The sequence below is a fragment of the Balaenoptera physalus genome, assembly GCF_965194825.1.
Source record: "Balaenoptera physalus genome assembly, chromosome: 1".
Classification (NCBI taxonomy): Eukaryota; Metazoa; Chordata; class Mammalia; order Artiodactyla; family Balaenopteridae; genus Balaenoptera; species Balaenoptera physalus.
In genome coordinates, this window is record NC_138882.1 from 87339648 (window position 1) to 87367489 (window position 27842).

At 46.1% G+C, this 27842-nt stretch overlaps 4 protein-coding genes across 9 annotated transcripts; 3 read left to right on the top strand and 1 right to left on the bottom strand.

Annotated features, from left to right (window-relative positions):
• Window positions 1-1417: 1417 nt before the first annotated feature.
• On the top strand, window positions 1418-12226 carry VPS72 (vacuolar protein sorting 72 homolog). Of its 2 annotated transcripts, none has more exons than XM_082475405.1 (6): window positions 1418-1690; window positions 5005-5157; window positions 5336-5450; window positions 5879-6055; window positions 10996-11140; window positions 11640-12226. In XM_082475405.1, the coding sequence occupies exons 1-6, from the start codon at window positions 1574-1576 to the stop codon at window positions 12025-12027; spliced, it is 1095 nt and encodes a 364-aa protein (XP_082331531.1). In that variant the 5' UTR covers window positions 1418-1573; the 3' UTR covers window positions 12028-12226. The 2 variants fall into 2 exon arrangements, with proteins under 2 accessions (XP_082331531.1, XP_082331532.1); XM_082475406.1 differs by having other exon boundaries at window positions 1444-1690; window positions 11660-12226.
• A 499-nt stretch (window positions 12227-12725) lies between these two features.
• Window positions 12726-17431, top strand: TMOD4 (tropomodulin 4). 5 transcript variants are annotated; one of them, XM_082475108.1, is made up of 9 exons: window positions 12726-12924; window positions 13568-14455; window positions 14769-14885; window positions 15368-15457; window positions 15640-15770; window positions 15866-15973; window positions 16370-16513; window positions 16773-16917; window positions 17324-17431. In XM_082475108.1, exons 2-9 carry the CDS (start codon window positions 13969-13971, stop codon window positions 17344-17346), a joined length of 1245 nt encoding a protein of 414 aa, XP_082331234.1. In that variant the 5' UTR covers window positions 12726-12924; window positions 13568-13968; the 3' UTR covers window positions 17347-17431. The 5 variants fall into 5 exon arrangements, with proteins under 5 accessions (XP_082331234.1, XP_082331235.1, XP_082331236.1 ...); XM_082475109.1 differs by having other exon boundaries at window positions 13811-14455; XM_082475110.1 differs by having other exon boundaries at window positions 13927-14455.
• Window positions 17432-17956: 525 nt separating this feature from the next.
• On the bottom strand, window positions 17957-20426 carry SCNM1 (sodium channel modifier 1). The gene is made up of 7 exons (XM_082475806.1): window positions 20268-20426; window positions 19952-20022; window positions 19294-19382; window positions 19096-19193; window positions 18888-18976; window positions 18261-18455; window positions 17957-18112 (listed from the first exon to the last, which is right to left on the bottom strand). The coding sequence occupies exons 1-7, from the start codon at window positions 20316-20318 to the stop codon at window positions 18013-18015; spliced, it is 693 nt and encodes a 230-aa protein (XP_082331932.1). The 5' UTR covers window positions 20319-20426; the 3' UTR covers window positions 17957-18012.
• A 103-nt stretch (window positions 20427-20529) lies between these two features.
• Window positions 20530-27802, top strand: LYSMD1 (LysM domain containing 1). Its single transcript, XM_082475823.1, has 3 exons — window positions 20530-21399; window positions 25807-26165; window positions 26574-27802. Exons 1-3 carry the CDS (start codon window positions 21220-21222, stop codon window positions 26710-26712), a joined length of 678 nt encoding a protein of 225 aa, XP_082331949.1. The 5' UTR covers window positions 20530-21219; the 3' UTR covers window positions 26713-27802.
• Window positions 27803-27842: the final 40 nt, after the last annotated feature.

The following is a 27842-nucleotide window of genomic DNA, read 5'->3' on the forward strand; positions in this document are numbered from 1 at the left end:
CTAGATTCCACATATAAGTGATATACCATATTTGTCTTTCTTTTTTTGACTTACTTCACTCTGTATGACAATCTCTAGGTCCATGCATGTCGCTGTGAATGGCATTATTTTGATACATTCTTTTTTTTAATATTTATTTATTTATATTTTATTTGGCTGCCGCAGGTCTTAGTTGCGGTACACAGGATCTTCGTTGCCGCGTGTGGGCTCTTAGCTGCGGCATGTGGGATCTAGTTCCCTGACCAGGGATCGAACCCTGGGCCCACTGCATTGGGAGTGTGGAGACTTAGCCACTGGACCACCAGGGAAGTCCTGATACATTCTTGATAATACCACAAACTATTTGTGATTGGAACTATTCCCGAGGATTTAGGAGGCATGATCACAAGGGTTATAGGAGCTGTGACTGGGAAGAGAGAAATGGGTGTTGAGAAGACGCCACTGTCCTATAGAATTGGAATTTTGCCAGATAGACAAGAAAGGAAAGAGATTTTAAGGAGAAGGAAAAGCATGGAGGCACGACAGTGAATTGGTGTCAGGGAAATGATGCTAGAATAGGATGATGTGGCAGGAGTCGAGGCTATGAAAGGCAGGGAGAGGCTAAATTATGAAGGACCTTGAGTGCCATGTGAATAATTATCACCTAGGGACTTCGCTGGTGGCGCAGTGGTTAAGACTCCACGCTCCCAATGCAGGGGGCCCGGGTTTGATCCCTGGTCAGGGAACTAGATCCCACATGCATGCCGCAACTAAGAGTTCACATGCCGCAACTAGGAGCCGGCAAGCTGCAACTAAGGAGGCTGCCTGACACAACTAAGACCCAGAGCAACCAGATAAATACAAAAAAATAATTATCACCTACTAAACATCTATGTGCTTACTAAATACTGTGCTAAGCAGTTTACAAGGATTACATTTCTTAATCTTCTCAACCACCTTAAAGGGTAGGTATTATTATTAGTCCCACTTTACAGATGAGAAAACTGAAATTCAGCGGGGTAAAGCAACTTGTCCAAAGTCACACAGCTAGAAGACCTTAAGCTCAAACGCAAACTCAGGTCTGGCTGGCTCTAAAGCTGTGCTCTTAACCACACTACTATTCTGCCACAAGGATTTTGGACTTTATCCTGTAGTTGACGGGGAGCCATTAAAGATTTTTGAGCAGAAGAGTGACAAAATCTGGGTTTTTAGAAAGGTTTCTACTGACAGCAGAGTGGAAAACGTACTGGAGCAGAGGGAGACTGACCTCTTCTAAATGAAAATTTCTGCACTCCCAAATTCTGTACTTGGGGTAGTGGGGCTCCTGGTGTCCCCGAGTGGAGTCATTCCACAGCCCAGATGGGCGCGCGAACTGGGGCGAGGAGCTTGGGGTGGTCTCTACGCAGGAGTGGGCGGGGCTGAAGCTTTGAGAAGGCCTAGGGGATGGGACTAGGAGCCTGTCGACGCTCTGCTACTTCTGCCTGTAGGCGACCGGCTTCCGCCGCCCGCCCGCAGGTAGTGGTGTCGAGCACCGAGCCCAGAGAACGGTGCTGGGTGAGGGGCTGCTGGTGGCGACGCAGTTCGTGTAGGCCATATGAGCTTGGCTGGGGGTCGGGCCCCCCGGAAGACCGCGGGAAACCGGCTTTCTGGGCTCCTGGAGGCAGAGGAGGAAGATGAGTTCTACCAGACGACTTATGGGGGTTTCACAGAGGTAAGAGCCGGGCCCAGGAAGAGGGAGGGAAGAAAGGTAAAAGGAGTCCTGACGAAGGGAGAAACCTCGGACAAAGAAGGGAGCGGGGAAGAGAGAGGAGCCCTGGTAGCTGATCCTCGAGATGGGGCGGGCGAGATGGGATAAACTGGAGTCCTAGAAGGGGAGCCCTGGATGGGTTTGGAGGGGTCAGGAATGGTGAAGCTGTCCGGAGGACCCGAGAGTGTGGCTGAAACCTACTGTGTATTTCCCCAGTTGTGTCACTCAGTGCACTTTTGACGTGTCTAGCATACGCCAGGCACATCGTAGTCACGCGGTATATACTCGTTGGCCCACTGCCTGGTTATTAACGTGAAGTATAGAAAGGAACCTCTCAAAAAAAAATTAGAGGGACTTAGCCTACTCCTTTTTCAGCTTTCAAATCTCATTGTATAGATGTCTTAGATAACCGTTCCTTGGCTGTCCAAAAAAGTGTCCCCGTATATTTCCTTCGTAAAACATATTTCAATTTGTAATTAGATTTGGTTTGCTTATTTGCTTATACTTTACCATTAGATTGTAAGCTCTGTAAGGTCAGAGGTGGTCTCTTTTGTTCAACAGTATATGTCCAGTGTCTGGATTGAGTTGGCACTTGTTAAATTTTTATTGATTGAATCTATCCATTCTTCAATGTTTTAAGCGCCTAGAGCAAGCCAATCACCGTGACAGGCTCTATGGAAACAGAGAGAATTAAAAACACCTCTTTATCTTTACATATTCCAGACTCCAGTGGGGGAATTAGCTGAGTTAACAGTCAGTTAAAATATTGTGTGATAAGGAGTAAAATAAGTGTTAAGCATAGGGTGCTGTGGTAACACATGGGAGCCAGAGTTGTTGTTTGGGATGGACATCCCTGGGGGACATGATGTTTAAGCTGAGGACAGTATGAAAAGTAGGTCTTGGGTGGATGAAGAGCCGTAGGACTGGAAGCAGGTAGAGGAGGAAGGTTAGTCCCGCGAGGGGGTGGGGCACAATATATAAAGGCACTGAGATCCTTGTCTGGAACTCTCACATCTACTCTCATTCTCCAGGCCGTGAAGGAGAATACAAGTTAGAGGGAGTAGGCATGGGCCAGATCCTGTACAGCCTTGTGAGCCATGTTAAGGAGTTTTGCTCTTCGTTCAAAGGACTGAGAAGATTATTTCATGATCAGATTTGTACTTTAGAAAGATCACTCTGTAATGAGGAAAATGATTTGAAGGAGGCAGTGGGAGTGGAGAAACATGGATAGGAGGGGTCAAGAGAAATTAAGGAAATAGAATCCACAGGAGTTGGTGACTGATTAGGAATCATTACTTACACAGCCCTGACCAATTAGTTTAAAATAGAATCTTCTCATCCCTCCTTCAAAAGCCATTTTCCTATTCCTGTCATTTTACGAGTCGTTATTTAATATGTACCCTTTGTGCTTCCAAAAAGGATTTAAGGAGGCTTACCATATAAACAAAAAGTAGGAACAGTAAAAATAGAGACAGATCAGAAGTAATTGTACCAGGAGCCTCTGCTAAAATGGTAATAGCAGTTGATATTAAATTTAGCTGTGACTCTCCTGGCAGCCAAATCCTGAATTTCTTTTTTTAGTAAGAAAGAAGCATATAAGTTCTTTAAGAGAGATAAACTTATTCAGCATTAAACCTAGGAAGAATTGTATCCTTATATATAAAGTAACAGGGGTTTGGTAGATGATGTAAAAATATACTCTTATCTAGTCATGTCTCTTAATGACCCTCGATAAAAGCCAAAGGAATGGTAGTAAATACGTAACTTAGTGAAAGCATTTCAATTGGGCACTAAGCTAATGTGTAGTTGAACTACTACCCTCTGGTGATTTGACTTAATACCAGGTCAGGCCTGAGGGGATTAATGTGTTCCCAGGTTGTCTTTCACAAACATCAGTTGGGAGGAAATGATGGTCATCAGTGCAAGACTGAACGCTGGCTGGCTTGGAGTGTCAACTGTCTGTGTTATTTGCTTACTTTGGCACCATGTGTACCAAGATTAGCCCATTAATCTCATCATTGATTGAAGAGAAAGCCACATGTTTGAGGTGCAGCCCCACCCAATTAACTCTCCTGTCCCCAACTGGTTCTTTTTCCTCTTTCCTTTCCAGTGTGGCTGCCGTTTTAGCCCTAGCTTGTATCACCTCAGGCCTTGGCTCTACTCCATGTTCTCTACTCCAGCGCATCCGACCACCTCCAGAGCTTTCTGAAACACCCCTTGTATACAGTTTTCCCCTCCCCGCAAATCTTCGGTGGCTTCCCATTATAGATAGTAGTAGTACCCAACTATTTTTCTGTCCCAACTCACCTGAGGAATGAGACATATTTCTCAGTAACTTTAGTTTACTTCAACAGTGATTATCAATGCTGGGACAAGTAAGGAGAGGGAGAGTATTGAGAATCACTGGCCTGCAAGTTAAAGTCATAAGTTTATTAGCCTGACACTTAAGTTTTTCTACAGATTGAATACAACCTTCTTTTCAAATCTTGTAGCTCTATAGGGCAATCAGTTAATGTTGGAAGGAGGCTGTACTGGAGCCAAAAGCAGTCAGCTAGGAAGACTTCTTGCCAGAGACAAACCTTCTGCTTTACTTAGGTCTAAATGCTTATTCTATCAACATGTTATACACATTCTTGCTTCTGAATCTTTGTTCCTGCCACTTGATCTGCCCATGATTCCTTCTTCCCTCTTGGTTATCTAAATACTACCAGTATTTTAAACCATGGCTCAAGTCCTCTTCATTCTTTAGAGTCTAAAACAGGGTTTAGTAAACTACAACCTGCTGGCTGAATCTGGCCCACTACCTGTTTTAATCTGGCCCTTTACAGAAAAAGTTTGCCAGCCCTTGTTCTAAAGGAATAAACTCTAAAGTTTAGACCTTCCCAGACCACCTATTCATAGCAGGTGTACCTTCCTCTGAACACCTGTAACATTTTATTGCCTTTGGTAGTTTATATGTTGCCTTGTATTAAAACTTCCTTTTATAATTATGCTGTGACATCTACTAGACTGTGAGACCCCTGAAGGTAGAGATCAAACCATATGCTTTTGTACCCCAGCACTTAACACAATGTGCTACAGGAGAAGGGCAATCAATTAATGTTAGAAGGGGTGGTGCTGGAGCATCAGCTAGGAAAGCTTCTTGCCTGAGGCAAATGAAAGGTTGGGATGGGAAGGAGAGTGGGGCAGCCATTATCAATAAGCAGAGGGATTCTGATCCTCCTGGAGGGGCATTAATAACTGATGCCAGTGAGAACCTCATCTCCCTATGTCCTCAGGAATCAGGAGATGATGAGTATCAAGGGGACCAGTCAGACACAGAGGATGAGGTGGACTCTGACTTTGACATCGACGAAGGGGATGAACCATCCAGTGATGGAGAAGCAGAAGAGCCGAGAAGGAAGCGCCGAGTAGTCACCAAAGCATATAAGGTGCAGGGGAGGCCTGGTTTTCTTGGACTTCCTTAATTTGTAGTCTCCCTTTCATCAGGTCCCAGTTGTCCCCACACCAATCTCATTTTCTACTGTGCTGGTTTTCTCTTCCTAAGATCTTCATCTTCTTTCTTCTATTTCTTCTCTTCCCTGGTGTCTGATTCCAATCTGTCCCCAGGAACCCCTGAAGAGCTTGAGGCCTCGAAAGGTCAGCACCCCAGCTGGTAGCTCTCAGAAGACCCGAGAAGAGAAGGCATTGCTTCCACTAGAACTACAGGATGATGGCTCTGACAGTGAGTGGGGATGTTTGGGTCAACTGACAAAACTGAAATATGGTGATAAAGTATTGTATTAGTTTTAAGTTTACTGAAGTTGGTAACTGTACTATGGGTATGTAAGGACAATTCTTATTCTTAGGAAATATACACCGAGTATTTAGGGGAAGAGAGCCATGATGTGTGCAACTTAACTCACAGATTATTCAGAAGACACACACACACACACACACACACACACACACAGACACACACAGAATGCAAATAGGGCAAAATATTAACAGGTGATCTGGTAAAGGATACATGGGTGTTCTTTGTACTATTCTTACAAATTTTTTGTAAGTTTGACATGATTTCCAAATAAAAAGTTTTAAAATTAAAAAAAAAAAATACAGAGGAGGTAGACATGAATTCAAAGATTTCTCCCTCTCTTATTTTCTTCCCAGGTCGAAAGTCCATGCGGCAATCTACAGCTGAGCACACACGACAAACATTCCTTCGGGTACAAGAGAGGCAAGGCCAGTCACGGCGGCGAAAGGGGCCCCACTGTGAGCGGCCACTGACCCAGGAGGAGCTGCTCAGGGAGGCCAAGATCACAGAGGAGCTCAACTTACGTTCACTGGGTCAGTCTGGTTTTCAGAACAGTGGGTAGAGGGGCTAAGGAGCATGAGAAAAACTGAGACCTGGAGGACCCAAAGAACTGGAAAGATGGAGATTTGGGACAAGGGAATCAGAAGAAAGAAATGGGGAGAGTAAGTGATTAGGAGCAAGGAAGTAAGCAGTTATGAGGGCTCTGAAGAACAAGTTATATTGAAGTACTTTGGTCTAAAATAAGAATCATACAGAACTCAGTTCAGATCCTAGTTCTGCTGTTCATTTGCTGTAAGACTGCAGGCAAATTACTTGCAACCTACTTGCATCTTTCTCTCCTTGTTCACAAAATGGGGTGATGATGCCTACTTTAATGAGCATGAGAATTAGAAATTGAGTAGAATCAGTCAGTTCATGGGATACATTGCTATAAAGTGAGAATTCTTTAAAATCTCTTCAGTTTATGTGCCATTGGGCACACAGTCATGTATGGTAACATATTGTACAAAAACATACATTTCTTTGAAGGATGGTGAGGATTCTCAGATCACGAGAGGTACGTGAGAAATTGAGGGAACAGCAGATTTCGTACCTCCCATCACATGCTCACTCTGGGGCATACTTTCATTGAGTGAAACAACAGGTGAAATCTCCTACAATATTTAATTTGTTATTTCTCTCTCTCTGAATCTGTCTCTTTTTTGACTAAGCACATATAATTGAACGTGTATAACCCAAATACAATTTCACTGTGGAGTAGAAGATTGTTTACCCAGAATATCTGGACCCAACTCATTTCAGTTTAATGATAGTTTTGAAATTTAGATAACTTAACTCCAGAAGACCACAATGACTGAGAAAAGATTTAATTCATTTCCAGCATTTTCAGGATGTATTCTCGTGACATTTTTTTTTAATATCTTAGCTTTAAAATGGGAAATATAATCTCTGTCTGTATAATGGCAATGCCGTGCTTTAAAACAGTAGCTATCTCTTAAAACATATAAATGAGAACCATCACAAATAACGTGGTCACTTGATGTCACTGTAATTACAATCTGTATCCTTTAACTACATTGATTGTTTCAGGCCACTGTAAAGAGAGTGATTCCCAGGCTTCTGATATCGGTAACTGACATAGGAGATCCTGGAGGGGCTTGTTTGGCAGGAGAAGAAATAATAAGTTCATTTTTGAACATGTTGGATTTGAAGTGTCTATGAGCAATTCATGCAGTGCTGAGAAGTCAGTTAAACACACAAATCTGATGCTTGGACAAGATATCTGGGCTAGAAATATAAATTCGGAAGTTTTAGAATATGGATGGTAATTGACATTGGAGTGGATGAGATTACCCAGGGAGAAAGCATAGAGGGAGAAGAGTAGACAGAGGCTCAAGAAGGTCCTGCAGACACTAAAATGTAATGGTCTCCTATAAGAGGAGGAGCTTAGAAAAGAATATGAGGAGTGGCCAGAGAGTGGGAAACTCCAGGAGAGTTTGTCATAAGAGCACTAAGGAAAGAGACTGTTACAAGAGAGTAGTTGCTGAGAGCTGCTGAGACACCAGTGAAGAGAACTGAGAAGTGTCCATTGGTTTTGGTGACATGGAGGTCAGAGATGACCTTAACACTTTTTGGGGACCAAGCCATTTGGAAGTTGGTTGGGAAGCCAGACTTCTAAAATTTGGCCATGAAGGGTAGGAGAGGGAACATCAAAGATTGGAGAGTGTGTATTTTTGGTGAGATGCAACTGAAAGAATTTAAAGACGGAAAAGAAAGAAAGGATTGTTAGTAGTGTAGGGTTTTGGAGAAATGGGAGGCGGGGTGGGAGCTAGGGCATGGGTGGAAGAATTGGCCTCCATTAAGAGGAAGGAAGGAAGGGTGGCTCATAGTTGTAGGGTTGTAAATCCAGAGCAGGACAGTGCAGTAGTTTTCATCTGATGTCTTTTAGGCACTGTCATCTCTCAGGTGTTGGGAATAGAGTTGGAAGCTTGAGAGTGAAGACTGTTTGAAATAGTTGTGGAGATAGGATCATCTGCTGGTGTTGGCGGGTCTGTTGAAGTTTGGGACCATGAATTTCTGGGGTTCCACTCTACCTATTGTGTAACTTTTCTCCAGTAGCACTCAGCAATCCAGGTCTGGGCGAGGGAGTTTAGACTGACAAGAGAATGACTGATAGATTGAGGAACCTAAGCTCGATTTTAAAAGGAAAACAAGGGACTTCCCTGGCGGTCCAGTGGTTAAGACTCCGCGCTTCCATTGCAGGGGGCACGGGTTCGATCCCTGGTTGGGGAACTAAGATCCCCCATGCTGTGCTGTGCGGCCAAAAAATAAATAAAACAGAGGGTTTAAATTAATAAATAAATAACAAGGAAAATGAAGGCTGGAAGGGGTGATAGATAGAATGAAGAGATATTCAGGTATTAGAAGTACTGAAGAACTAGAAGAACAGAGGTATCTAGAGTGTGGAGCAAAGAGACCTGAAGTGTGGGGCCCAGTAGGACACAGGCACATCCTGCCCAGGATGTGGGAGAATAATCAGCCTCTACCAGAGGAGAGTGGTGGCCTCCGTGGATGACAGGTTTCCCGTAAGGCAAGTTTTGGAAGGCATGCCGAGTGAGGAAATTGAGGAAATAGATGAGTTGGCTGATTATAGAGCAGGAGTTACAGAGGGTACAGGGAAGTGTTCGAGAGAAGGGTTGGAAGGTTGGCTCAAGAGAAAGAAAGCAATATTACCAACCAGAATTTAAGTACAAAAGAGGTTAAATCACTGGGGGTGTGGAGGGGCGGGGGGGGGGGGGTGTAGTCCAGAGGACTCTTCTGCTCTTACTCTATCTAGAGGATTGTGTTCACAATACCACGTTTAAGGAGGACAAAGGGACCAGGAATATTTAGATCTGTTTATACATTAACAAATCTTTATTGAATTCCTGTAACGTGTGGAATGCTGCGTGACCGTGATAATGTATAGGTAATATGAGTCACAGTCACTGCCCTTAAGGAAGAGACATATCTACCAACAATGAACTGCCATAGAGCAGTATCACCGGGTCCAGCCAGGGCAACTGTGGTGAACTAGAGAGGAGTGCCTGAAAGGAGGAGCAGTTACTCAGCTCAGCTAATCGTTGCCCTGTGAGAATACAGACACAGGGTTGCCAGATTTTCTTGTTATTTTTAAAAGGGACCAGAAATCTCTGTATTTAAATGTAATTTCCTGACTTTTAAATGTCAGCAACTAATTCAAAATTTTCTTTAAAACGCTATACAAATCAAGCAGAACACGTAAGGGGGCTGCCATCTTGCAGCCTCTGCCATAGCCTGTGATAAGTACAGGAATAGAAGAGTATTTTAGGCACAGGGGTGGCAAAGGAGGGAGTGACTCAGAACCATGTTGTATGAGGAATGGTTCAGTGGAAGGGGTGTTGTGATCAGCCTGGAGAGAGACGGACACTAATTTCTTTCTTTTTTTTTTTTTAATTGGGGTATAGTTGCTTTACAATGTTAGTTTCTGCTGTACAGAGAAGTGAATCAGCTATATGTATACATATATCCCCTCTTTTTTGGATTTCCTTCCCATTTAGGTCACCACAGAGCATTATGTAGAGTTCCCTATGCTATACAGCAGGGTCTCATTAGTTATCTACTTTATACATATTCGTGTATATATGTCAATCCCAATCTCCCAGTTCATCCCACCTCCCCCTTTCCCCCCTTGATGTCCATACATTTGTTCTCTACGTCTGTGTCTCTATTTCTGCTTTGCAAACAGGTTCATCTGTAACATTTTTCTAGATTCCACATATATGTGTTAACATACGGTATTTGTTTTTCTCTTTCTGACTTACTTCACTCTGTATGACAGTCTCTAGGTCCATCCATGTCTCTACAAAAGACCCAATTTCGTTCCTTTTTATGGCTGAGTAATATTCCAGTGCATTTATATACCACATCTTTATCCATTCATCTGTTGATGGACGCTTAGGTTGCTTCCATGACCTGGTTATTGTAAATAGTGCTGCAGTGAACATTGGAATGCGTGTGTCTTTTTGAATTATGGTTTTCTCAGGGTATATGCCCAGTAGTGGGATTGCTGGGTCATATGATAATTCTATTTTTAATTTTTTAAGGAACTTCCATACTGTTCTCCATAGTGGCTGTATCAATTTACATTCCCACCAACAGTGCAAGAGGGTTCCCTTTTCTCCACACCCTCTCCAGCATTTATTGTTTGTAGATTTTTTGATAATGGCCATTCTGACCGGTGGGAGGTGATACCTCATTGTAGTTTTGATTTGCATTTCTCTAATAATTAGTGATGTTGAGCATCTTTTCATGTGCCTCTCGGCCATCTGTATGTTTTCTTTGGAGAAATGTCTATATAGGTCTTCCACCCATTTTTTGATTGGGGTGTTTGTTTTTTTTGATATTGAGCTGCATGAGCTGTTTGTATATTTTGGAGATTAATCCCTTGTCTGTTGCTTCGTGGACACTAATTTCAACTCTTTAAAGGACTGTCAAGTGGAAGACAGGTTAGACTTGTGTCCCTTATGGCCTTAAAAGGTAAAACAGTGTCAACAGGAAGTATGTTTCAGCTCAAAATGGGAAAGAACTCTAATGATTAGAGATGCCTGACGATGCAGTGTGCTGCCTTGGATGGGAGCAAGTTGACAGGGCAGTAACGGAGGGGTATCTGGGGAAATGAGTAGGCTCTTCATCAAAGGGTCCCTTTCAACTCTGAAGTCCTACAGTTCTGAGTGGGTAAGGAACCAAGTGGACCTAAGAAATGATGAGCAGAGAGGATGTCAAGAGGGGCAAGCAGAAAGCTTATGAAATGGCAGATTCTTGAGGGCCTTAGAGGACTTCCCTGATTGGCTTGGGTAGGCAGTGACTAGACAGCCAGGAAGATAAGAGACCGTAGGACAGAACTGGGGTTTGGGAAGACGGGAATTGACCATCCCTTCATTCCTTCCTGAAGAGACATATGAGCGGCTTGAGGCTGACAAAAAGAAGCAGGTCCACAAGAAGCGGAAGTGCCCTGGGCCCATAATCACCTACCATTCAGTGACAGTGCCACTAGTTGGGGAGCCAGGCCCTAAAGAAGAGAATGTCGACGTAGAAGGGTGAGTGAGTGAACCTCAAGGGGAGAAGAGGAGTGCGGTTTCTCCCTTCTGTATTCAGCTTGTATTCCCTCAGCCCCATCTCACTTGCTTTCCTCACACAGCTCTCTAACACCTGAGTATCTTTCAGATTCCTCTTCCTGTCATCTCCTATTTCTCTTTTAGCCTCTCTTCTCCTTTTCTGTTTTTCCATCTGGCTCTGCTTTGTTTTGTTCTGTCACTTAATAGATTCTCTCAGAATGTTGCCACCCACTGCCTCCTCCTCTTTCCTCACCTGTCTGATCTCTTTCTTTATCAGTTTTCTCTCCTCAGCTTTTTTTAATTTTAAAATTATTTATTTATTTGGCTGCACTCAGTCTTAGTTGCGGTGTGCATGCGGGATCTAGTTCCCTGACCGGGGATCGAACCCAGGCCCCCCTGCATTGGGAGAGAGGAGTCTTAACCACTGGACCACCAGGGAAGTCCCTCGGCTCTTTGTGTTTTTCTCTGTCTTTTCCCTCAGACTTGATCCTGCTCCCACAGCTTCGGCATTGACACCCCGTGCTGGGACTGGACCCGTCATCCCTCCTGCTCGCTGCTCACGTACCTTCATCACTTTTAGTGATGATGCGACGTTTGAGGAATGGTTTCCCCAAGGGCGGCCTCCAAAGGTCCCTGTTCGGGAGGTCTGCCCAGTGACCCATCGCCCAGCCCTGTACCGGGACCCTGTTACAGACATACCCTACGCCACTGCTCGAGCCTTCAAGATCATCCGTGAGGCCTACAAGAAGTACATCACTGCCCACGGACTGCCGCCCACTGCTTCAGCCCTGGGCCCTGGCCCACCACCTCCTGAGCCCCTCCCTGGCTCTGGGCCCCGAGCCTTGCGCCAGAAAATTGTCATCAAATGAAGGGATGTCTAGTCCTTAGAAGCCTCTTTCCTGTCCTAACTTGGGGCTCTTAAGTTAGGGCTCTTAAGAAGCCTGCTTCTCCCCTTTGTCATGCTGGTCTTTGTCCAGCCCTTCTCTGTATTTCTTTCCCTATCTTTTCCCCTAGTTCCTACTGCTTTTGTTTGTGTTTTTTAATCTAATAAAATAGAAAGATCCCTTTTGTCTGGTGTCTAATCTAGGTTGGGAGCAAAAAGTATTTGTGAATGAGTATATATGGGCCTTTATATTTGTTTAATAGCATTTGTTATGAGTTGCCCTTTTTACTTATTTATTTTTTTAAGGGTTATTTTTATTTTTTGGCCGTGCTGCGTGGCTTGTGGGATCTTAGTTCCCTGACCAGGGATTGACCCTAAGCCTTCAGCAGTGAAAGCGCCGGGTCCTAACCGTTGGACTGCCAGGGAATTCCTAGAGTTGCCCTTTTTGAATTGTAAAATATTCATTCCTCTAACAGTTTATAAACACCTTAAAATTAGACACCAAAACAAAATCCTTATACTCACCTTTATATCTCTGTATAGTCACTGCTTTGAATATAGCAGGCACCAAATAAGTAGGAACTGTGTGATTCTCATAGAACTCCAGTTTCTAGGACTCGGGCTTGTATGAAGGGGAGGAGGTGCCATGGCTCTTAGTGGCCACTAGAGGCTCTCAGGGCTGGGCAGGGTATGGGGGCTGTGTATATGTGATCTCCCACTACCCCCACCTGGCCAGAGCTAAAATAATAAAATGCTGAGCTCACTGTTCCCCCACCCTCTCCCCCGTCACTGGGCTCCTCCTGCTGCCAGGACAGTGCTTCTGTAGAACAGACAGACCAACCGACAGAAGGGGAGGTGAGAACGGAGGTGGCCACCAGGACTGGTAGGTGGGGAAGGCAGGGGCCTCACGGGTCAGAGCCTGGTGGGAGATGGGAGGAGAAGAGTGGCTCCTGCTGGGAATGAAATGGAGTGTGTGCCTCTGTCACTCAGCATGTTTCTGCCGCTGTCTTGTGTTCTCCCGTAACTGTAGGTTACATTGTCAATGTAAGTATTTCACACATTCTCTGATTCTTTCATATTCAGCATGGTGTGTATGTGTGGCTTGTGTTTATTTTTCACATTGTAAAAGATCATGCAAGTTTAATCCTCTCACTGTTTTCAGAGAAACTTTATCCCATTTAGAAGGCTTTTCCCACCCATTAGACTGGTGTCACCTTCCTGTCCAAAGCCAGGGACAAATTATGGGAACTCAGTACCTGCTTCTAAGGCCGTACCACCCTTCCCCCAACCTGGAAGTCCCCCAGCTCCTCTGAGCCCTTGCTTTGCCTTAGGATTTAGAATTTTAGCGAACAGTGAAATCTTGATCCAACACAATGAAAGAGGAAATGAGGGTAGAGTCAGAGCACTGTCTTTTCCCCCCTGCAATCCTCCTTGCTTTCTTAAACCAGTTTAGGAAAAACTGGATTATGGGGAAGAGAGGAGGAATCTCCCTGAAGCTCTCTGCCTGCCCCCCTTCCTTTCAATAGGAGCTGGGCTTGGGGCCAGCTGTGCTTGCAGGGCTCCCGGCAGCTGTGCTAGGGCAGGAGGCACGGACAGTCGAGGTAATAGGGGAGAGGTACTGCCAGGATTTCTTATACACTGGGGAAGGCAAATTCAGCCTGGATGCCTGGTATCCCCATCCGGAGTGGGTGGAAGCTGTGGGAGCCAGAAGGAGGCTCTGGTCCTAGCTGAGCAACCTAACCTTCCCCCGTCTTCCCATGCCCTACTAGGTCTGTCCTCCAAGGCAACCAGTTTATTGTTCTGCCCCACTGACCTGTCTCTCTGTGTCCCTACTGCGTCCATGTACATCTTTCCGTTGTCCAACCACTTTCCCCATGTACCCCAGGCTCCGTGAGTGCCACACTGTGGGGAGGGGGTGGGGGCCGTCATGTCATCGTATCAGAAGGAACTGGAGAAATACAGAGACATAGATGAAGATGAGATCCTAAGGACCTTGAGCCCCGAGGAGCTAGAGCAGCTGGACTGCGAGCTACAGGAGATGGACCCCGAGGTAGGGGCTCTAGCACAGGGTACCAGGGGCAGTCCCCACGCATTTGGGAAGGGTGTGGGGCCCTGCGTGACTGAGACCAGGGCTATCTACAGGGCCTGGAGTCCCAAGAGGGTCAGGGGAATGGTGTCTGGAGATGTTTTAGGGAGCCTTGGAGGTGCCCCAGGTCAGAGGGGAGGTCTGACTTGCTCCCCAAAACTCATCCCTAAGAACATGCTCCTGCCAGCTGGACTAAGACAACGTGACCAGACAAAGAAGAGCCCAACGGGGCCGCTGGACCGAGAGGCCCTTTTGCAGTACCTGGAACAGCAGGCACTAGAGGTCAAAGAGCGTGATGACTTGGTTCCCTACACAGGCGAGAAGAAGGGTATGGAGACACTAACATCCATGCCTCCCAGAACCCAAATGGTTGTCTCTCAAATGTCCCCTCCAGCTTCCCTCTCACCTTCCAGCTCCTAGCTGCCCAGGGACTCAGCTGCCTACACCTGCATGCCAGCTTGCACTCTTCAGCTCTTAGACGAGATCAAGGGGACCCAGGAGTCCTGAGCTTGTAGAGGACTCAGGCTTTGCAGTGGCTCCTAGTGACCCAGCATTCCACCTCCTGGAGAAGGAAAGGAATCTGGAGGCCAGGATCGTAGGAGAAATGACCTGTATCTGAACCATCCTCATCTCCCCATCAGGGAAACCCTACATTCAGCCCAAGAGAGAAATTCCAGCCCAGGAGCAGATCACTCTGGAGCCTGAGCTGGAGGAGGCACTGGCCCATGCCACCGATGCTGAGATGTGTGATCTAGCAGGTGGGCAGCTGCGGGAAGTTGAGGAGTTGGGAAGATCTGGGGCAGGGGCTCCTAACCATGGCATGGGGCTAGCAGGGAAGGCCCTGAACCAGGATGTGGACGTTTTGAGAAAGCCTCAGGCAGTGGTTTTAAATTTTTCTTACTTGTTTATGTATGTATTCACTCATCTTTAAATTTAATAAGTTAACAACTCTAGGGCAATTTTACAGGGATTATAAAGCAAAACTATTCTGGCTGAAAGCAGGAGGGTCTGACAGACTCCCTCACCCTGTAGTGTCTCCTTAGGGATCTTCCCTTAGCCCTGTCTCAATGTTTTAAAAACCACTGCCTTACGCAGTTTAATGCAAGGGACCCCTAGGACCAAGGGAGAGTGGAAGAGTTCAGGCTTCAAAAATGCAACAGATTCAGAATGAGGTCGGTGGGGGCCCTGGAACAAGTCCATTTTTCTCATTCCCTGTCTCCCCTCTGCCTACTCTCTCCAGCCATTCTGGGCATGTACACACTGATGAGCAACAAGCAATACTATGATGCTATCTGCAGCGGAGAAATCTGCAACACTGAAGGCATTAGCAGTGAGTGTGTTTGGGAGCATGGCACCCAGGGCTCTTGGCAGGCAGTCCCAGAGTCTGAGCAAAGGTAGCAAAGGGTGAAACAGGTGAATCAGGGAGAGGACATGATGCATAAGTCATGAGAACCAATGGGGAGGAGATTGTGGGGGACATGTTGGGGTTTCCTTCCTGCCCTCACCCACCAGGTGTGGTGCAGCCTGACAAGTATAAGCCAGTGCCAGATGAGCCCCCAAATCCCACAAACATCGAGGAGATACTGAAGAGTGTTCGAAGCAATGACAAGGAGCTGGAGGAGGTGAACCTCAATAATATCCAGGTATCTGACCCCCATCCTCTAAGCAATAACACTGGGATAACTCTGCTGACATGTGTGAGTCCCCTAGCCCACCATCCCCTATTCCCCTTTGATAGGACATCCCGATACCCATGCTAACTGAGCTGTGTGAAGCAATGAAGACAAATACCCATGTCCGGAGCTTCAGTCTGGTGGCCACAAGGAGCGGTGACCCCGTTGCCAATGTAAGGCTAGTTGACATCTCTAGCCCTCTCCCTGCACCCCGACATGCCCCGCTGGCAGGGCTGACATAAAGGGTTGTGCTGGGGGTGCTATTCCCATCATGCTCTCTTAGGGGAGCCCTGCTGGAGACTCCTACCCTCAGTCCTATGACTCACCGCTCTGAAATCCTCAGCTCATCTTCCTGAAGAGCCACAACCCTCCTACCCACGCCAACTGCACCGCACACTTAATCTCCCTGCTTTCCTTGCTACCTACTCCCACACCTGCCTCCCTCAAGCCCCACCCACAGCTCAAGGACTCTTCCCCAAGAGCTGTGTTTCCCTCTTGCTCCTGTTCTGTCTCTCCTCAGTCATCTGTGAAACTGTCCCCTAATGCTAACCCAAGTTCCTACTACCCAGGCGGTGGCTGACATGTTGCGTGAGAATCGTAGCCTCCAGAGCCTGAACATTGAATCCAACTTCATTAGCAGAACAGGGCTCATGGCTGTGCTGAAGGCAGTTCGGGAGAATGCCACACTCACCGAGCTCCGCGTAGACAACCAGGTCAGCATTCCCTTCTCCTGGTCTTTGCAGTCAGCTAACACTCACTGAGCCTCCTCCCTGAGGCAGCCACTGGGGCAGGATCTCATCTGATCTTGTTTGAACTCTCCTCTTCTTTGTCCCTATGAGGGGAGCCAAGGCAGCACCTCTCATCACCCACTCTGGAGAAACAAGCCTCTTTGACCTCCCAAAGGGTCGGTGGTCTAGGACTGTGAACAACCCAGACGGGGTGGGTGACAGTTTCCATCTCTCCTTCCCCCAGCGCCAGTGGCCTGGCGACGCAGTGGAGATGGAGATGGCCACCGTGCTTGAACAGTGCCCCTCCATTGTCCGCTTTGGCTACCACTTTACACAGCAGGGGCCACGAACTCGGGCAGCCCAGGCCATGACCCGGAACAATGAACTGCGTGAGTAGCTGCAGACGTGGTGTGTGGGGGAGAGGGCACGTAGCTGCAGAAGCTGGTGGATGCTCCTGAAAGCTGACTTAGTGACTAACAGCCTGGGGTGCTGCCAAAGTGACTCACATGAGCAGCTCAAACCCCGTAGGTGATCCGAAAGTAGACAGAAAAGCTCCTCTGCCCAAATATACCAGGAGAAAGGCGGAGGGAAGCTACACATACCTGTTTGGGGGAATGACATTTTTATTTGCTGCGTTGTTTCTTATTTTGTTAATGTGAGGGGGGAAGGGCATATTTGGTGGCCTAAGACATTACCTCTTTGTGAGTCTGGCCAAGGAACTAGAAAGAAGAAGAGCACCTTTGCAGGAAGCAAGAGATGGGATAATGACTTGTGTTTACTCTTCTTCCTTTACAGGTCGCCAGCAAAAGAAGAGATAACACTACCCTTCCTTTTACCAACTAGAGCTCGGAGCCCTGAAAGCTTAAATCCTCATCTTGTAAATAAAGGCCCTTCTGTCCGCTCTGCCTGCCTCCTTCCTTGGGCTTTGGGGTGGAAATCTTGGCGCTAACCCCCAAGGGTTACTGCCAGTTCATCAGGGGATTATTTATACTCTGGGCATCAGCAGGCAGGGAGGTTCAGGTTACCAGCAGGAGGTGGGGGAGCTCCTTCCCTTGGTGTTCCCCATAACCCTGCCAATGCCTTTAGTCTCTTCTACTTTCACAGGGTGGCCAGCCCTGGCCCTGTTTCTTGACATGTCCGGCCCCTCCCCCCGAACGCCTACCCACAACCCCCATGTTATTTGAAGGAGGAAAGGACTTTGCGTGGAGGTGGAGAAGAAGGCAGAAAACATGAAGGGCAAAAACCTCCTTCTGACAGACTTATTAATAGGGCACCGGGCTGCATGCAGCTGACGCTTGGCATGACTTTGGTAGAAGGTGGGGGAGGGGTTAGAAGTATGGGGAGCTGTGTACATTGCAGAGAAGAACTGGCTGGGCTGAGAAGGTACAGATCTGAAATCTTGAAACAAGGAGCCAGACTCAAGGAAAGTTAGGCTCCCAGCACCCGCTCTAGTTTATTTGTGAACTGAACGGGGAAAGAGGGTGTCAGTCCAAGGGGAGATCAGGGGGTTCCTCTTCATCAGAGTCAAACTCAACATTTTCATCTTTTACCCATCGACCTCGTCCATCTGGGATCCATCCAGAGCTGGAAACATCAGAAAAAATAGAATTGGTCAGGAAAGGAAGTTTATTAAGAAATTAGTGGGGATAAGTAAAAACACTTGAGAAGCTTTGAAAAAAGGAGGGTCAGAGAGAAAAGGGGAAATCTGAGGAAAGTGATTCTGCATACTCACCTTCGAAGGGTGAGGTAATGATCCAGGGCCCGTCTTCTTGTGGGGCTCATAGGTGCAGGAGATGAGACAGTTGCTGATTCCTTGGTCTGTGAGCCAGCCTCAGGCTCAGGTTCTCTACTGATCTTCCCATTTTGGGGTTCAACCTCTGGGGGTGGCAAAGGGGAACGAGAGACAGAGGGACGAAGGGCTTCTGGTCTGGGTAGAGAAGAATCAAAGTCTGTAAAAGCAGTAAAGGAAAGGGCCAAATCTCCTGTGACTCCCAACCCCTTAAAGCAGTGCTTCCTAAACTGTGTTCCTCAAAATATTAATAAGCGTTCTGCATAAAAAGGATTTTGGGACCCAGTGAATTTAGGAAAGGCTAAGTTAACTTTTTTAAGGTTTTTTTTTTTTTAATCTTAAGACTTTGTAGAGCCCTTAAAATACACTAATATTACTATTCTTCAAATAGGATTACAAAGCACCACTTCCCAAACTTTTTTTTTAATTACAAGATTCTTTTTCCTGCCTGAAATACAAGTTAACACCTCCAGAACACTAGTATTCCTCAGATTACAATTAGGAAAACGATCACTTTAGAGCCATCTATCTCCTGTCCCTCCCTGTCTCTGGCTTTCCCACCCCACAGACCTGTACTTCCGGCGGCAGCAACTGTTATAGTGAGGAGCTCTGTGCAGAGCACTCTGGGTGATAAGTCGAGTCTGGGTTAACAGAGGAGCCTGGCATGGAGATGGGAGACAGAGTCAGAGCCTTCAGAGCTAGAAAGAAGCCAAAGCCCTTCAAGCCTAAGGTGTGCAGCACAGACCTGCCTGGAACACAACCTCCCCACTCTGATTACCTCCGCTTTGGTCTCTTCCCTCCTCAGTTCATTCTGCTCTCTTGGATTCTGCTCCATGCCCTTTCCCGGCTGCTTCTTGCCATAGAAAAGCTGCAGGCCTGAGGAGAAAGGGGAAGAGAATTAAAAGCAGAGCACCAAGGGTGGTCTGAAGAGATTTTAAGGGTTCATTCTCCATCCTCTGTCTTCTCCCAAACTTACTGGACAGATGTTTCTTGCCTGCACGGTGGGCAGTGAGCATGGCCAAAGTGTCCAGTACAGGTCGATGGGGGCATATGGCACAAGCAAAGCTGGGGAGGAGGAAAGAAGAAGATAACTGGCCCCAGAGTAGTGGAATCTTGGCCATAGGTCCCACCCCGTCCTAGCACTCCTTTCCAAAGCCCAACTCCCAAGTCTCCCAATGTCCACCAACCACATCCCTGTCGCTCACTCCTAGCTAAAGAATCCTAGATACTCCCGCTCTCCTCCTTAATAACAAAAGTTTGTTGGGCATCCCTGGTGGCACAGTGGTTGAGAGTCCACCTGCCAATGCAGGGGACACGGGTTCGAGCCCTGGTCCAGGAAGATCCCACATGCCACAGAGCAACTAAGCCTGTGCGCCACAAGTACTGAGCCTGCGCTCTAGAGCCCGCGAGCCACAACTACTGAAGCCCGCGCACTTAGAGCCTGTGCTCCGCAACAAGAGAAGCCACCACAGTGAGAAGCCCGCGCACCACAACAAAGAGTAGCCCCCGCTCGCCGCAACTAGAGAAAGCCCGTGGGCAGCAACAAAGACCCAACGCAGCCAAAAAAAAAAAAAAAAAGTTTATTGAGCCTCTAACCGCAGAACCCTTAGGCTTGATCCACTCCTCGCCCTCACCGTCCATCCCGTAGCATCAGCGCCTCATCCTCTGGGATATAACTGGCCAGCAGATCCCCAACTCTTCGTTTCTGCAGGATATAGGGGAAGAAGTCCGGACGGGATAAAAGTGAAACGATAGGGACGAGGACTCAAAGGGAATAAAGACCATGGGGAGAGCAGAGATGTGGGGCGAAGAAGGGGTCAACAGCAGCTCTAGTGGTCTGGCTCCCTCCGCACCACCCCCCACCAGTTGTTGTCACAGCAACAAAACAGCTCCTTCACAGCCTTCAGTGGGCAGGTGAAGCTGCTCCAGACGCTCTTCTCTCGCGCTTACTTTGAGCACATTGAGTTGACTCCAATCATCCCCTTCCCTCTTGAAAGACATCACGACTGTGAGCCCCAGAAATGTTCAATTCTACGGCTCCGCCTTCGCCACTCCTTTCAGGCCACCGTAGCGAGAGTGGAACTGCTTCCTTCCTTCCTGTGTCTTTCCGGTTGGCCCCCTTACTTCCGGGGACGCTCTTCCATGCATGCACTGCGCGATCCCGGAAGCCCGCCCCTTGCCTGCGGATGGGGACTGCATTTCCTATGGTGCCCTGCGACCCCGCCGGCGCGGAGCCTTTAGGGAAATGAAGTCTTTTTTTTCAAAGAACTTGCCGCCGGGCTGGATACAGGCCCCTGCATCTTGACAGATTCGAGGGTTTGGAGGGACAAGAACCTGGATGTGGACCCCGAATTTGAGGGTGTGACTAATTTGATGCGGAGGGTACCTTTGAGGATCGCTGAGGGGAAAGTGTGCTGTAGACTCTCGCTTTCATCACGCGCTTCTCCTGCGGCCACAGCCCACCTGGGGTGGGCCTGATTTGTTCCTGACCCTAGCAAGCCCACCGCGGGACGGGGCGGAGACGGGGTGTTGTGGGACCGGGAGGTCGGGCTGTCGGACCTAGGGGCAAACTGAGCTGAGTGTTGAGGAGGCTGTCTAGAATTCAAAGGTCAGAGTTCAATGTCGCGAGTTGTTGTGGGGAATCGAAAGTCGGAGGGGTGCTAAGGAGAGACTCAGGTAGGGACTGAATAGTCGGAGTACAGATTAGTGTACTAAAGGGGCTTGGAGGGAGGAGAAGCGAGGGCTGAGAGGTCGCGTAGTGCCTGGGGAGGCGGGGAGACTTAGGACAGAAGACTGAAGGGGAAAGGAATCCTCTAAGTCTTAGAGACCTCGGGCCCGTCACTATTGGTCACTTAGACGGGCCTCCCGCAGTTGCAACCCCGGTTGTCCGCAGGGTGAGGAGATGGCTTCTCCCTCTAGACAGGCCCCCCTTGGTGGGTCAGGACTGCTTCAAGGGAGCCGGGCTCGTTCTTATGGAAGCCTGGTGCAGTCTGCCTGCTCCCCGGTGAGGGAAAGACGCCTGGAGCATCAGTTGGCGCCCGGAGACACCCTGGCTGGACTAGCGCTCAAATACGGGGTGACGGTGAGTCTAACAGGATTGGGACGCAGACACACACTTAGAAGAGACTTACTCCTCATGAGAAGGTAGTGGCCCTCTAGGCAACTTCCCCTGAAATTTTCTTAATTGTGTTTAAATTAACTGATTGTGATAAATTAATTGTGATGTAAGTCTGGTCCACCTTTGTCTTTTGGTTTGTGTTCCCATCTCAGTGTTACACTGTCTGGTTGGGACAAATCCTGTCCCACTATCCCAGTGGAGGGGAGCAACTCCTATTTCTTACGCCAGTCACTATACTAAAGACTTTACATCTATTAGCCCATTTGATCCTCATATCGCTATCAAGCACACAATTATTGTCCCCTTTTTACAGATGAAGAAACCGAGACTTAGATTGGTTAACCAGTTTGACCAAGGTCAAATAACTAAAGTATTGAAGTGAAAATTCAAACAGGTCTGTCTGACTCCAAAGCTTGTACTGTTAACCACATAGAAACATTCATTGAGAGTGATTAAACATTTACAGCAAACAATGGAGAGCTAATTTTTAGTCCTAAGTTCCCTACGTGCCTGTCTCTTCTTGTTCTTTTTTCCTCAATGCTCTGCCCTCTTCTTTTCTGGAAGGTGGCCTCCTTGGTACAAAACAGGTACTCTCTATGCCAAGCATTTCAGCTCCTGCATAGGGTGTATTTGGTAGGTGTAAAAATACATTGTTTTAAAGTTGATAAAGGTTGGTTGTTTTTTTTTTTCCATATCCTGTTGAATTTAGCCAACATTTTAATGCTTGGTATGTTTAAAGCACTATGGTAACCACCTTGGGAGACAGAAACATAAATAAAGTGTATAGTTGCTGCCCTCATGTAATTTACAGTCTAGTGAGATATGGACAGGGACACAAATAATGATTGTAGGTGACAGAATGTGGTGAGTTCGTAGAGGTGTTAACAAAGAGGGGGAAGTCAGGAAAGAAGACTGATTTTTATTTGGAAGGGGACATCAGTGCAGATTTTAAGGGAGCCATCGCAATGGGCCTTGAAAGACTTGGACATTCTTTCCTCTATGCTTCTCTCTATAAACCTATGTAATCCAGTGGTTTACACCTTTTACATCTTTGTCTTTCCGGTAGCCTGTACTCTCTTTAAGGGACAGAACTATTTCCTTTCAATTTTATATCTCTAGAGCCTGGCATAGTCCCCAGCACATAAAAGCTTAATAGATGTTTTTTGAATGAATGAAATTATGGCTAATATTTCCACACATGGAGATTTGGGAGTATAGTAAAGTGAACATTTCAAGTAGAGGGATGGCCTAAACAAAGGAAGTAGATGTGAAAGTACTGAGCAATGCTTTCATCCCAGCAGAGGCTCAGAGGCCATGCAATGAAGGAAACTGTGCTGCTAGTGAATCAACAATTTTTTTGGAGGTTTTCTTACAGCCCTGTACCTTTCTGAGTACAGAAAACCTCTGTAGTCTAGTGAAGAAGAGTTTTAGGTTCTGGCCTCATTCTGCTGCTTACTAGCTGAGTGACTGAATAGTCAATCACTTCCCCTGTTTGGGGCCTCAGTTTCTTATCATTTGTAAAATGAGGAAGACGTATTAAATTAAAAACTTAGATAAATCAATTACCTAAGTTATTACCTACCTGTCATTTAAGGAACACTTAGTATGCGCCAAGCCCTATATATTATCTCATATTTCTCTGTAAATCTTTATGAGGTAGATGTAACTATTTCCATTTAAAGGTAAGGAATATCACTGTGTTGTACATCTGAAACTAATAAAATATTGTAAGTCAATTATACTTCAATAAAAATAAAATTTTAAAGATAAGGAGACTGAAGCTTAGAGAGATAATTTGCCATAGACTATATACAGCTAGTCTAATTAGTAGAGCTAGGATTCAGACCAGGTTGTCTCATTCTAAAATCCTCACTTTGAATTGCTCTATTAAACTAACTAGATTCTAATGACCTTTCTAGCTCTTGGCTCGATGGAAGTGGAACAGTGTCCCCTTATATGGTACTTCTAGGAAATAATAAAAGCAACAGAAAAGGACCTAGGATATTATCAAGACAAAAGAGACCTAGGATATTATCTAGGCAAAATAAAATGAATAGCATCAAAGCACTTGGCGAAGAAAAAGTACAAAACTGCAAGCCATTTTTAACTTTTTTTTATTGTTCAGATCAATCCAATTTTATTTTTAAACTCATTATAGCATAAGATTTTATAAGTCAACTTTATTATAGTAGCCTTGCCCTGGAGTGGAAACAGCTTTGATATCTGACAGATATAAGAATTATGATTTCCCAAACTGGTGCCATTATGGGATGAATTTTTAGTAAAACTGGCTGCCTGGCCTCGGATAATAAAATACTGACATACTGTGTCTGTGGTTCCTATATTTTATTATCTAGTTTATTTAGTCATAAAGCATTAATGAGCCTCTGCTGTGTGCCAAGTTTGTGTGATGCTGAGGGGTGCGTTAGGCATACAGAGACAGCAAGTCACCAACCCTGCCCTTAAAGGAGTCACAGTTTGGGCAAGACAAATATGCAAAGAGATGAATAACAATATAATAGGGTAGGTATTATTACAGCAATATTTACAGTATGCATTGGGAGCCCTGAAGAAGATAACACAAAGGGAATGAGAGTTGATGAGAAGTTTTCCAGGCAGAGAAGGGAGTAGTGGAGAAACATTCCAGGCAGATAAAGACACAAAAGGGTGAAAGATCATGAAATGTTGGAAGAAAAAAAGTTCAGGATGGCAAAATGTATAAGTGGCAGAAGAAGGTAGGTGTGGGTGGACTTCCTATGAGAGCTAGATTGAGAATGCCCTCGAATGCTAATTTGGAATTTTTTTTTTTGGCCGCACCACGTGGCTTGTGAGATCTTAGTTCCCCGACCAGGGATCGAACCCAGGCCCTGTGAGTGAAAGTGCTGAGTCCTAACCACTGGACTGCCAGAGAAGTCCTGCTAATTTGGATTTTATCTCTGAGCCAATGAGGAGCCATAGAAGGTTTATAAGCAAGGTAGTGGGTTGGGGCTTTACTGGTGGCACAGTGGTTAAGAATCCGCCTGCCAATGCAGGGGACACAGGTTCGAGCCCTGGTCCGGGAAGATCCCACATGCCACGGAGCAACTAAGCCCGTGCGCCACAACTACTGAGCCTGCGCTGCTCTAGAGCCCACGAGTTACAACTACTGAGCCTGCGTGCCGCAACTACTGAAGCCCGCGCGCCTAGAGCCCATGCTCCACAACAAGAGAAGCCACCGCAGTGAGAAGAGTTCACGCACTGCAGTGAAGAGTAGCCCCCGCTCACCACAACTAGAGAAAGCCTGCGGACAGCAACGAAGACCGAACACAGCCAAAAATAAATAGATAAATAAATTTATAAAAAACAAAACAAAAAACTGTTACAATACCCAGATGAGAAATATTGAGAGTCTGTTCTAAGTCAATGGCAGTGAATGTGAAGATGAGACCAGATGTGAGAGATTTTTGCAGCATTTTTGTTGACCTGTTAGGTATGGATCATGAAAGAAAAGTATGAGTTAAGGATGACGTTGATATTTCTACCTTGGGAGGCAGGTAGATATAGATGGTGATGTCAGTCACTATGTTCAGTGATGAATAAATAGGTACTAAATAAATATTTGATCAGTGAAGTTATTAACATAATAAGAAAAGCATTCCTGGAAGGAGTAAAAAGGCCCAGAATTCTAGTTCTAGCTCTGTCAATAACTTGCTAGGCAAGTAACTTAACCTCTCTGAACCTCAGTTCCTTCATCTTTAACAGTAGTTAAAGTGAGGTCCAGGGACCCCTAAGGGGGTCCCTAAGACTGTAGGGATCCACAAGGTCAAAACAATTTTCATGGTAATAGTAACAAGACTTTATTTGTCTTTTTTATTCTCATGAGTGTACTGTGTTTTCCAGAGGCTATGTGACATGTGATATTGCAGCAGATGCATGTAGAGGTAGATATGAAAATCCTGTTGTCTTCCATTAAGTCGGACATTAAAGTGATTTACAAAAATGTAAAACAGTGCCTCTGTTCTTGCTACATGTTTGTTGTTTTTGTTTTGGAAAATGTAGTTATTTTTCATCAAAATATTTATGTTAATATGTCATGGAAGTGTTTTTAAATTTTTTCAGTTTTAATTTTATAATACCTTAACTATTGATAGATGTGATCAACATAAGTAAAAGCTTTTTTCCTCAATAATTTTTTAAAATGTAAAAGGGCCCTAAGACCAAAAAGTATGAAAGCTACTGATTAATAAAATAGGGATAATATCAACCCACTGTAGTTTTGGTTGTTATAGGGTCAGATAAGACTTTGTACAATCACTTTAAAAAGCATGAGGTGCTATACAAATATAAGATGGATTGTATTACTGTCATTAACTGTGGTGATTTTTTTTAAAGATGGAACAGATTAAGCGTGCAAACCGCCTTTATACTAATGACTCGATCTTCCTGAAGAAAACCCTCTACATCCCCATCCTGACAGAGCCCAGAGACCTGTTCAATGGTTTGGATTCTGAGGAAGAGAAGGATGGAGAGGAAGAGGTACAGCCAAGTAAGGATGAAGTTGGGCCACATTCAGCTGAGAGGAAGAAACAAGAGACAGGTTCGGGACGTGCCAATGGTGAAGTCCTTCCCACACCTGGCCAGGAGCCCCCCATTCATGACCTCTCTGCCTCTGATTTCCTTAAGAAGCTTGATTCACAGATCAGCTTGTCAAAGAAGGCTGCTGCCCAGAAGCTGAAAAAGGGGGAAAGTGGGTGAGTCTTGAATGAGTCCTTTTAAGTCCCTCCATAGACTCTGTTCCCCCAACCGTACCTGACCAGACACAAAGTAAGTAATTCCAGTGTCAGCAGAAGCAAGGTGAAACCTTTCCCTCAGGTGGCCACAAGACAATGAGCAGAGCCTGTGGCTGCTGGAATGGGTAGAGGCACTGGGTAATGGTTCTGTGTTCTCAGTGGAGTGAAATAGTTGACTGTTGTTACTGCTCTGACGTTCCATGAAGGAGCATTAGGATTAGGATTTATCCAGAGGGTACTGAGACCCCATCTTAAGGCAACCAGCTCATGTATATTAGAGAAGGACAGCTTCCCACATACTTCTTCACTCAGCCTAGTCTCAGCCTCTTCCCTTGATCTGTTGCTCTTTCCCCCTTTCCTCACCTGCAGGATACCTGGGGAGGGTTCAGGTCTTCACCTGAGCTCTCCTCGGATGCAGCAACGAGCAGTCCTAGGTCCCGTGCCGCTGACCCGGACCTCTCGGACCCGGACACTTCGGGACCAGGAGGATGAAATCTTCAAACTCTGATGTCTCCACAACTGATTGAGAGAAGCCAGATGTTGAAGGAGCAGCTTGAGGGAGAGAGGAGCCTGAGGTGAGGCTCGGGAACATGGCCTCCCAGCCCACCTCCCTTACTCCTGCCATCTTCCGAGCCTTCTTGTCTGTCAAGAGTTCCTTGGTCTGGAGCAGTTCTATTGGCAAGGATAGGGGATGGGAAATAGACCCCTTCTCAGTTCTGGGGCTGAATCTAGAGTTGTCCTTTAGATTCAAAAGGCTCTTTTAACATCCCTGTTGCCTTTCCCATCCCTTTCACCATTCCTTGGCCTTAGAGCAGGGAGGCAAGGACTCTCACAGCCCCGAACTTCCTCCCCATCTCCAACTATGTTACCTAATTTATTTGGTGCTATATTGAAATATTATTTATTTGCTATATCTTATTCTTTCCCACTATTAGCTGAAAAATGGGATTTCTATAGCCCTGGGATGAGGGGAACCCAGGAACAGTAAGTGAGCCAGTGACTTCTGGCCCACCTTCCCCACCTTCGTAGCCAGCCATGTTACTGAGAACGGGCAATCAGTGATCTAGCCCCGCTGCAGGGAACGGCAGACTGTGCCTCGCCCCCGATCTCGAATGAAAGAATTTGGGCTCAGTCTTGACTAACCAGGTCACTATAACTTTTTCACAACTCTTGTTCTGAGGAAAAAACAGTGATGTAGGGTCCTGAACTCTCCATGCCACCAGTTCACCCTTCTAATCTGCTCCTCTGTTCAGCCTGTGTGAGGCTAAGGGATGGAAGAAGAATTGCTGTGGAGTTTGAAGAGGAGGACAGTTGTGGAAGTCTTTTTCTTATATCCTTTCCCGACCAGAGCCTATTGATCTATGTCTTGCTCCTCAATGCATATTTATTTGCAATTTGTAGCACTGATCTGCGGTACAGTTTTTTTGAGTTTCTTAAACAGAAGAAGTAGGCAAGGGAACCCCGGTGATGCTGGAAATATGCCTCAGTCTCCTGCATGGAAATGGTGAGAGGTGAGATGAGTGGTGTTTATATACCTCTTTCCTCTGTGATGATCATGAGATACAAGAAGCTGGAGAGATTAAACATTGAGCCCTGTGCATGTTTTAATAGTTTTATTTCCTCTGTGAGACTCTCCCC